Source organism: Sphaeramia orbicularis, chromosome 2, assembly GCF_902148855.1.
Source record: "Sphaeramia orbicularis chromosome 2, fSphaOr1.1, whole genome shotgun sequence".
Lineage (NCBI taxonomy): Eukaryota > Metazoa > Chordata > Actinopteri > Kurtiformes > Apogonidae > Sphaeramia > Sphaeramia orbicularis.
This window is the reverse complement of record NC_043958.1, coordinates 14,431,410-14,441,365: the sequence shown is the minus strand read 5'-3', so window position 1 is coordinate 14,441,365 and position 9,956 is coordinate 14,431,410. Positions and strand designations below refer to the sequence as shown.

The following is a 9,956-nucleotide window of genomic DNA, read 5'->3' as shown; positions in this document are numbered from 1 at the left end:
CTGGTGCTTTAACCCTGACCTTTGACCTCTTTGTGGTCACACCCAGGAAAAATGGCTCACTTAAGATATAATTAGAAGAAAGGATGTGGACTCCAGGATCCAAAACAGGGCAGTGAATTATAGCTGGGTTGCTAGAGGAGGTTGCATTACTATACATACTGTGTCCTTGTTTGTTTCAATCAGCAGAGCCTGCCCCAACTCCCAGAATGCATAAATAAATAAACAAGCAAACAAAAGGACTATGTGCAGAGCATTCCTTACATGGAAAGACCTCCCCACCGTGGCCTACATGTCCATTGACACTCAATTAAAAGTCGCCAGCTGCTACCAACTTATATGCCCGTGTACAGTAATGCTACTGTGCACATATACAGCAATGTTTCCTATCGATTGGTGAGGCCAAACCTTGAGGTGTCGTGCTTGCCCACCGAACAAGCTCCTATTAACCCCGTCCAGTGGGGTAGACTAATCTCTGTTTATCCAAGGGCCCAGAAATAGAAGTGGCATGTGTAACCTAACTCTGCAGCAAAGACGGAACAGCAGATATAAATGCAGATTATTTTGTTTTGTGGGTGCCCCCTGATTTAATACTATTTGGCTCTATTCACGATCGGCATCCTAGCTCACCTTGGGGATGGAGGGAGGGAGAAAGGACACATTTGAAGCTGTCTTGTATCTCAGGGGTGTGAGTCAGGAGGATGCCCAGAGGGCTGTTTGCACATAGAACCTCATATGTCATTTTATGAAACCATGGATGGAAAAGCAGCAGGAGAGAAGGCCTGGCATTTTATAAATATGAGCCTGGGGGCTAGGATTTGTGTCTGGGATGGCCACTGGCTAATAGGCCTAAAAGGCCGCAGTATCTGCCCATGTGTGCAAAGTAATCCTCACCAAGGTCAGTTACTTAAATTCCTCCCCATGGAATTGTTAAGTAAATACAAACTCTGGATAAACTCCACATTGATAGAAGTAAGGTATGGGATCACTGATGGGCTGAAGACACATACAGTATATGTGTCTCTGCAAGAATACAGAGAGAGTTTTGTATGTGAGAGGTCACCTCCTTAAATTATAGCAAAGCAAGTCCCCAAAACAGCACTAAAGGCTTTTCATTTACACGTGGCTCAGTGATGTGATGCTAATTGTTTGTGTCCGTGTGGTTTAGTTAAATTTAAGACAGTTAAAGGTTGAAAATAAACTTACTTTATTTAGGAAGTATGTGGTTTGTGTCATTTTGAGACAATATCTGGCAATATCTATAGCAAAATATCAGTGTCTTGTATCCATGAATCTGCTTTAAAAAGGTCTAATTCTCAGTAAAACAACTGATTCTGCATCATCTTACATTTCAACTATTTAGCAGTCAATAAAACTAAGTCATGTACTCTTCATGGTGGTGTAACATTAATCATTCTTCTTTTGTGACACCATTTCACATTTTCAGGTAAATTCCGTCTAGTTTTGTTTGGTTTTTTAAAATGATGCAGATGCCATTTCATAACTGAAATACAAAATGTACATTTCAACAATCCTGATCCCTACTTCTAAGACAAGAATTATGAGAAACTAATCATGATACTGATGCATGTAACAAAAGTTCTGTTTATATTTTAATAACTGCTCAAAGAAAGTGCTCATAACTTCTGTTTAGACACACTATGAATACATTAACCCTCCATCGTCAAAGGCTGGGTTTTAATTCACATTTAGGTCAGAGGGTTGTCAAACTTTCATTGAAATGAGTGAGTTCTGTAAATTGTACTTTGAAATTTTTAATCTAGTAGGAGTGTGTGAATGTTAGTATGAGTCAATATCATATTAAAATCCATTGTTGACCCATTTTACGGTCACATTTGAGTCATGTTGATTGATATATATTTTTTGGGATATGTTTCAGCCATATGATAAAAGCAAAAGAAACCAAGCAGGTATTTCTGTTTTTAATTCACTTCAAAGTAATAATTTCATACATTTGGACAAATGACTCACATAAAACTGTGATTTATCAAAAGTGTATCTTCAAAGTGGCTGCTTTACCTCTTTGCTATGTTACATGGTGAGACAGAGATGAGTGTAAGAAATGACCAGAAATGTTCATTTATACACAAACTCACTTCTTATTGCAATGTGCAGAAATATGGTGAATTGAGTCAAAGTGGTTTTGTATTTTAGAACATTTGTAAACCCAGAAAATAAGTTTGGGGAAACAGCATTGCAGGACAGTATTTATTTATTTAATCTTTATTTAACCAGGTAAGTTAGTACAGTATAATAAAAGTGTAATTATATTTAATGTTGTTACATTCAGTAGCCATTAGATGTGTTGCAAACATTTAGTTATATCTGTATATCAGGAATTTTTGATATTTTTGAAATATGTTACTTAGATAAATGTCATTTTACCTATTAATATTACGCTGTAGTGCAAATTTCAGTAAAGACCAAAGCTGTTGAATTTCATTATGTAAACCATTGAAAAGCAACTGAGACTCTGCACATTTTTCAGTCTAATTGTAGCCCACAGGAGCCTGAATAAAAGTCAGAGGGGTACAAAACTGTCTATTATCCTCAAAAGTAGCCTTACTTTGTGTCATAAATATAAATAGAAAAAAATACTTCACAGATGATCTGAAACAAAAAAAGTGAATGAGTGAGTGTGCTGCCTAGTGTTTGGTTTTAATTAGACCTAATTAAGGCTTCTTTGCTTGGACTTCTGATTTTATAAGTAGGGGCAGTGAGTGGGGGTTTGGAAAAGTCATTTATCATCCGATTTGTGGGCCCATATAAAACCATGTCATACATTTATAGTGACATCAGTGAAACAGCTGGATTAGACATTTATTTGCCAAAATAAAATACAATTTCCAAAGAACAAAAGGCAAGACCCTGACCAGAGGGACTTGGTCTGTTAGATGCTACTGTCAAAATCTTTTCCACTTTTTTCCTTCTTTATGTAATACTCCTTCAGAATGAGCTCATTAGAAAAAAGAAAACTGTCAAAACCTGCTTTCATGCATGTACAGTTAACCAACTGTGCATGAGACTCCTTTGAGCTGGTGAAATGTGCAACATGTCACTGAATGGAAATGTTTACCAAATTACAGTACATAAATCCTTACATGGAAATGTTCGCATCACAAGTCCCAAATGGAAAAATGCTTATGAGTGTGTTGGTGTGTGTGTGTGTGCCTGAGCGTGAGTGTGTTTGTTCGCTGCCTAGCAACAAGTGATGCATGTGCAAATTAGGAAACTTCTAGCTTTATTTGCTTCATACAGATCATTGTGAAATGTCTATTATGGAGCCACAGTGTTACGTATTCTCCAATGAAACAAGAAATTAAGACCTGCTGGAAGTTGCTCTCTGTAATGTGTTGAGTTATTGCTTTGGTTTACAGTTTGGGTAACAGTTACAAGCTCTTAAAATGACATTCGGCTGATGTCACATACACTCTATGCTGATATTATCATCTTTAGGCCCAGTTTTTCCTCTAACTCTGCTGAGATCATCTTCAGGAATAAATATATTGTCTCATACAACTATGTTTCTGCTCTCTCTTTTTTTAGTTTATCTGCAAATTTGACTGGTGATCAACAAATCTCACATATTCATTTATATTTAAAGTGACACAATGTGACTCGGCCTTTTCTGAACAAAAAAACCCAGGTCTAATATTATTTCAGCCTTAAATGACAGTAGCATATATGTAGTCTAATTTATAGAGTGTCATTTAGCTATTTTGCAGCAAAATATGGTGAATGAATTTATGCTTCCTGTTCATGAAAGTCTAAATATTCTCATCTGCCTCATAAACGACCTATGCTATTAGCTGTTGGGCGCCACCCAGTGGTCACCTCCTGTAACGACAAACAGCTCAGATATACACACTGTTGTTTAATCAGAGGTGCGACTCTCTTAAAAAAAAATAAATAAATAAAAAGAGGAATTAAAAACATTGAAGAAAAAGAAGAAGTGGTAGTAATAGTTGTGGTATTTGTGGTAGTGGTAGTAGAAAAGGAAGAAGAGGAATAAGAAGAGGAGCTACATTTCCTTGACGACTGTGAATCATCACCAAATCCCGAAAAAAAAATCCTTCTGATAATTCTAGTCTGGTTATAAACTTAAAAAAAGAGAAGGTGGATTTTTCCCAGTAGACAAGATATAGTATAATTAATTCCAAGTCCATATTTCACTTTCCTCCATTCGAGTTTGTTTGACAGTCCACTCTTTTTGACATATTGCGGCCACCGTAGTGCTACATTAGTTTATGTCATGTGACGACAAACATGTCAACATTAGTCTGCACTTCGATGTTAACGACAGCAAATTACCGCTGAAACGTCGTTTTATATTCATGTATGTCTGTGAGCATGATGTACTGTTAGCTTCTGAAGCTAAGAAATTAATGTTAGTTGTTTCCACTTTGGCTGTCATTGCGCAGGTACGTTGTCGTGTTAGCTTCACAATGAGGAAATTGATAGCCAGAATTAGCATGAGTTAATGTTAGCTAACGTTAGCTGCAGTAAGTTCTGAGGACTGATATTAACTAACCTTTTTACAAATGCGTTAAAAGTTACAGGGATGATTTAAAAAACGAGGTAGACACAGTAGTTATTAGAATAACAAAGAGATATGGTTGTACATAGTGGTAGCTACCATATTGCAATAAGCTAGTCCTAATGTTTGCATTGTATTTATTGCTGCTAGTTTGCTATGCCTCAGTTATTAATTGTGGTGCACGTTGCAGGATGGCTGGATCTCAAACTGGCCAGTCCTCCCTTGTACAAAGCTTGGCCACACTCCTCCGAAATGATGGTAATTTTCAAGCAACACACACACACACAGCAGAAGCAGAACACTCCTGGATTTATGTTTATCTGATTGGTATGAAATGAATTCGTAGTGTTTGCTCCCGTCACAATGACACTACTAAGTGGTCAGATTATATGCTTTCAAACATTACTGTGTAGTATCTGAAACCACCTGATAGGACAGCCCCAGTTGCTTTACTTGATGATCAAATAGTATACTGGTTTTGCATATGTGGCTGAAATGAACACTCCATTTGTGCAGACCACTATGGCTTAAGTGAAAATATACTGCATACCACATATCCTGAAGGAAAATCCTCTGCCTGGCATGGGATGCCTGTAAAGCGGATATTAACTGTAACAAATTAAAAGTAAATACAAAATGAGCACTTGGACTTTTACAGCAACTTTGTCAGAACACTGCAACTGAAATGAAAATTATCAATATAATTCAAACGTCTAGAAAATTCAGAATGGCTGATACTATAGCTGATAGGAACATGAACTGGTAACTGGTTTACTAGCTGCCATAACTCTACTTTATTCAGTGGAGTACAAGTATTTCACCTTAAAATATGACAGTGCGGCCTAATATGCATAAAAAGAACCAAACTGATAATGGAAGTGTACTGTATTAGATGCATTTTTTTATACTCTTGCATCTTTAAAACATGTTGTATATAGAGAGGTGACAAATGAAAGGAAAACCCTCTTATCTCTATCAGGAATCCTTGAGAATGGTGTGATAAAAATAATGTGAAGCTTATGCTATGGTCTCCTTATTCAAGCTATAATCTTGTTGAGTCTCTGAACTAGTGACCACTGAAGCTGTTCTTGAGGCACGTAGACACCCAGCATTTTATAAAGATACTTTTTGGTAGCCTTTCCTTTAATTACAATATTTGTGTGATTTGTTTTTCTTTAACACAATAAGTAAATAAATGACTAAGTAACTTAATACATGGTCCTGTGTATGCCTCAGGTGATTTGGTGCTGGATGGCAGCAGCACACTGACCCTTCCAGCCGCCAGCTTGCAGCAGCTCACTAGACTGTTTGAGCAGTACTTGTTGTCCAGGAGCCAGCAGCATGGTTTCCTGGCACTGCCCTCCCATCCTGCTGACACGGCTTCTTTGTTGCAACTGCAGTTCCTATTTGACGTCCTTCAGAAGACTATCTCCCTTAAGGTGTTCTCCTTAGACCCTGAAAATGATTTATCTGTGCTTCATGAATGTCAAATCATAATTATTAAGTGAATTTCTGACCTACTGTCAATGTTTCACCACAGCTCATCAACCCTCCGGAAGCGAAACTTCAGTCTGTGGTGAAAATCTTTCCCTTCAAGTCTCTGAAGTGTTTAGAGGTACAGTCTAATCTTTTATTAAACCATTTGACCAGTTATTATATCAACTGCCACTGACACATGGTTATTTTCCTCCCTCTCACTAGTTAAAACGGGTGCCCCCGCATTGTCTAGAAGGTCTTAGAGGAGTTTACTCTCAGTTGGAGGTGTTTACCTGCTCAAAAAGCCTCAGCTCAATGGAGGTATACTCATTCAAAATGTCACCACATGTATGTACAGTGTGTCTGGCTGGAACAGAGGAGATAAAGTGCTGGTGTTTTTTGTTGTTTTTTTTTCCTTTTTGCAGGAGCTTCTTTCTTTATGTGGAGGCGACCTGAGCTCTGCACTGCCTTGGCTTGAACTGCATACCCTCAACTTTAGCTACAACTACATCGTCTGCCTTGACCAGTCACTAGTGAGAGAAACAGGAACACAGATGCACAATTACTGACTTCATACCTGGTCTTGTTTTCACTTTCTTTAATTGCTTCCTGACAGAGTTTACTTAATGTCCTAAAATCTTTGGATTTAAGCCACAACAAGATTCAAGAGTGTGCCGAATTCCTAAAGGTAGGATGAAATGAAATTAAGATTTTTTTTTAACATCTGTTTACTTTTCTTGTTTTGACAACCTCTACTGTTGTTTCCTCATTTCTTTTAGCCACTGAGTGAGCTGGAACACTTGAATCTTGGCTACAACTGCCTGCAGAGGGCGCCAACGCTAGGCCTGAGCACCAGAGCCAAACTAGTCACACTCATCCTCAGGAATAATGAACTGGAGACCATCAACGGTAATATACACTGACAGAGATGCATGCCTTTTTTGTTTGTTTTTGTGTTTGTTTTGCAGCACAGTGCGTGACATTAGACATAACTGGCTATTATGTCTGTCTGGAGGAGAAGGAGCAGTGTCCTCAAATTAAAATTAGAAAATTAGCAGAGCCACAGGGTTATTTTTTTGTGCACATGCAAAATGTTACTACAATTTTGTCTTCTAAAGGAAACTCTTGCTAATAGTGATACATCATGTCTTTTATTTACTCCTAATTTTCCACATTCCATTTGAAGAAGCTTTAATTTTGACTAAATACCTGGCTAGACTTGCATGCCACTTCAAATGATGAAACATAACAAATGTTACTATACATGGAAAGATGTTTATTTGCAAAGAAACAGAGCTAAAGCACGAATGTAAAACAAAAAATGCATTTATCTTCAATTACAGGGTCAGAATGACAAATTATAATCTACAATATCTTAAATGAATGAAGCAAATTAATTGAAATGAGTAAATCAGTATGATTTTCAAATGACCTGTTATATGAGGTAGATTAAGCGTAGGTTATGAGGAGGAAAAGGAAGGAAAGGTAAGCAGTTTGAGGATAGATGGTCAAATGTACAGAAACATGGAAGTAATTATTTGATACTGATTTAGACTGTTTTTAAAAACTTGTCAAAATCCCTTGTATGTTTAATATTCTACATTCATGCATGGGATACATTAGATCGGGCAGTAACAGGCAACTAACATCAGGAATTATTGACGTTACATTTAATTAAGAAATAATTTTGAAGAATGTAAAAATTACAGTATCTTTTATGTGAGTAGTCCATAGAATACCCTTTTGTGCGTCATCCACCTTAGTGTTCCACCCAAAACCTCAACATATGCCGATCTGATAGGCATTGTCCAACTCTAACTACTCTGATAAAACAGGCGTGGAGCAGTTGTCTGCACTTCAGCATCTAGACCTGGCCTACAACCTCCTGTTGGAGCATTCCCAGCTGGCCCCTCTCTCCCTGCTGCACTGCCTCTGCACAGTAAGGACTAACAGTATGCAGTTACGTTGACACAGCAGGTATTGCTTTATTGCAATGTTCGCCAATAAAAATATAATATCCTCTTGTAGCTGAACCTCGAGGGCAACCCGCTGTACTTCCAGAAAACCCATCGCACTTGCACCGTCCGACATCTGTCTCCAAAGGCTGCCAACCTTAGGGTGAGTCACCATGGTGACCTGAGTTTGTGTTTTCCACATCAAAGGGGAATGGAGAGGAGGAGGAATGATACTGAACATAACATTTTCACATAACTCTCTATTTTTCAGTTTAAACTTGATGGTACCCAGCTGTCCTCATCTGAGTTATCAGTAAGTATTCTACACATCCCAACCACCTCTATCAGTTAAAGTGGTTTGATACTGAAGAATCATTAATCTTCAATTAAATGACTTGGGTATCTTTTACAGAAAGATAAAATGTTATTATTCTGGTCTGAGTAAACCACTCTTTTGTGCAGGTCCTGCCAAAGCCAGGGCAGCTGATTGTCCAATCACAGCCTCCTCCTCCTCCTCCTCCTTCAGTCACCATGGCACCAGAGCGGAATAACCAGGACGTGTCCAGCGGTGCTGGGGAGCTGAGTGACAGCCAGTCAGTAGGGGAGGTGGGAGTCTCACACATCCGCAAAAAGAAATCCAAGGTAAGAGGAAATTAAAATGGTCTTTATGAGTTTTGTTTTGTTTTTTTTTAAAAAGTTTTTCATCTTCTTGATGTTGCTTTGTTTTGTTTTTCAGAATAAAATTAAAGTGCGAAGGGCGAGCATCTCTGAGCCCAGCGATACAGACTACGAGACAAAACCACTGCCTTGCACACAGGGTTGGACATTATCTATCTATCTATCTATCTATCTATCTATCTATCTATCTATCTATCTATCTATCTATCTATCTATCTATCTATCTATCTATCTATCTATCTATCTTAGTTAGTTAGTTAGTTAGTTAGTTAGTTAGTTAGCTAGCTAGCTAGCAAGAAAGCTCCAGTTAAAATATGCTGCGGATTTCTGCTAAGGAGTAAAAGTCATGATGGACAATAGGAAGTAAAAAGAGTAATTTAAAAATACAAACAGGATTCAGTAGACAGACATAAAGGATGTACAAAGACTAACAAGAAAAACAAGGAGATAATGACACATGATGATGTTTCCCATTTAAACTGAAGTGTGCGATGGAGATTTAACCAGCTCTGTTTTCTGTGCTGTGGACTGTAAAATTGGCTGCTGGAGTAGATGGATTTTTCTTGTTTGGTTCAATGGACTTGGGTGAATCTTTTATACAAGTTGCAACCATTATGGCTCTCATAATTCTGTCATTTTAGATACCCATACAAATAGCAGCTCATTTAATTGTCTTTTTCTGTTCATTTTAGGAGAGTATAAGCCATAAAATAGCCTAGTACAACTAATGTAGAGGAAAAGCCATTTAATGGCATTGAAAACTGGGACATGATCAATAGGACATGTCTGTTTGCTTTTTAGGCTTTGTAAACAACAATTTCAGAGGGTAGATTTGAGTTAAATAATTGATTATACAGCAAATCTATTAGTGAAATAAACAATTATGGTGGAAAATGATCTATTCTGTTAGGTTGAATGGAGACCATTATCATGATTTTATTAAAGGTGCGGGAGACTTTTGTGACCAATTTTTCATGAAATCTGTAAAATCTCAGTCGTAGCTTAAGTATCACGAATCTGTAAGTTTTCTGTGATTACTCACCTGAATCTCTTGCATTACGGTGAACAATTTCAATGTGCCATCCACCATAAACAGACCATATGTTTACAAACAGAGCCGGGAGGTAACTCATCTTCGGAATTTTGTTGCGATGTGCATTGTGGGAAACGGCAGTTTGCTCTGCTGTCTGGCAGCGGCAGCTGCTACAGACACGAGGCGGAAACAGCAGGAGCTCCCTTCCCTCTATGCATATTCCTCCAGCCGTTTCCGTGTTTCAGCCGTTTCTGTGCAT

At 37.9% G+C, this 9,956-nt stretch overlaps 1 protein-coding gene across 4 annotated transcripts in view; it reads left to right on the top strand.

Moving 5' to 3' along the window:
* Positions 1-4,258: 4,258 nt before the first annotated feature.
* Positions 4,259-9,956, top strand: part of stk11ip (serine/threonine kinase 11 interacting protein) — a 45,973-nt gene continuing 40,275 nt past the window's right edge. For 2 of the 4 annotated variants that reach the window (XM_030156262.1, XM_030156245.1), the window contains exons 1-13: positions 4,259-4,439; positions 4,746-4,813; positions 5,792-5,994; positions 6,096-6,170; positions 6,257-6,352; positions 6,457-6,564; positions 6,648-6,719; positions 6,811-6,940; positions 7,867-7,970; positions 8,060-8,149; positions 8,258-8,299; positions 8,449-8,628; positions 8,723-8,804. In XM_030156262.1, coding sequence (XP_030012122.1) covers positions 4,747-4,813; positions 5,792-5,994; positions 6,096-6,170; positions 6,257-6,352; positions 6,457-6,564; positions 6,648-6,719; positions 6,811-6,940; positions 7,867-7,970; positions 8,060-8,149; positions 8,258-8,299; positions 8,449-8,628; positions 8,723-8,804 — 1,249 coding nt within the window. In that variant the 5' untranslated portion in view covers positions 4,259-4,439; position 4,746. Of the gene's footprint in view, positions 4,440-4,705; positions 4,814-5,791; positions 5,995-6,095; positions 6,171-6,256; positions 6,353-6,456; positions 6,565-6,647; positions 6,720-6,810; positions 6,941-7,866; positions 7,971-8,059; positions 8,150-8,257; positions 8,300-8,448; positions 8,629-8,722; positions 8,805-9,956 lie in introns of all 4 variants that reach the window. The other 2 variants (XM_030156271.1, XM_030156254.1) reach the window with 2 other exon arrangements.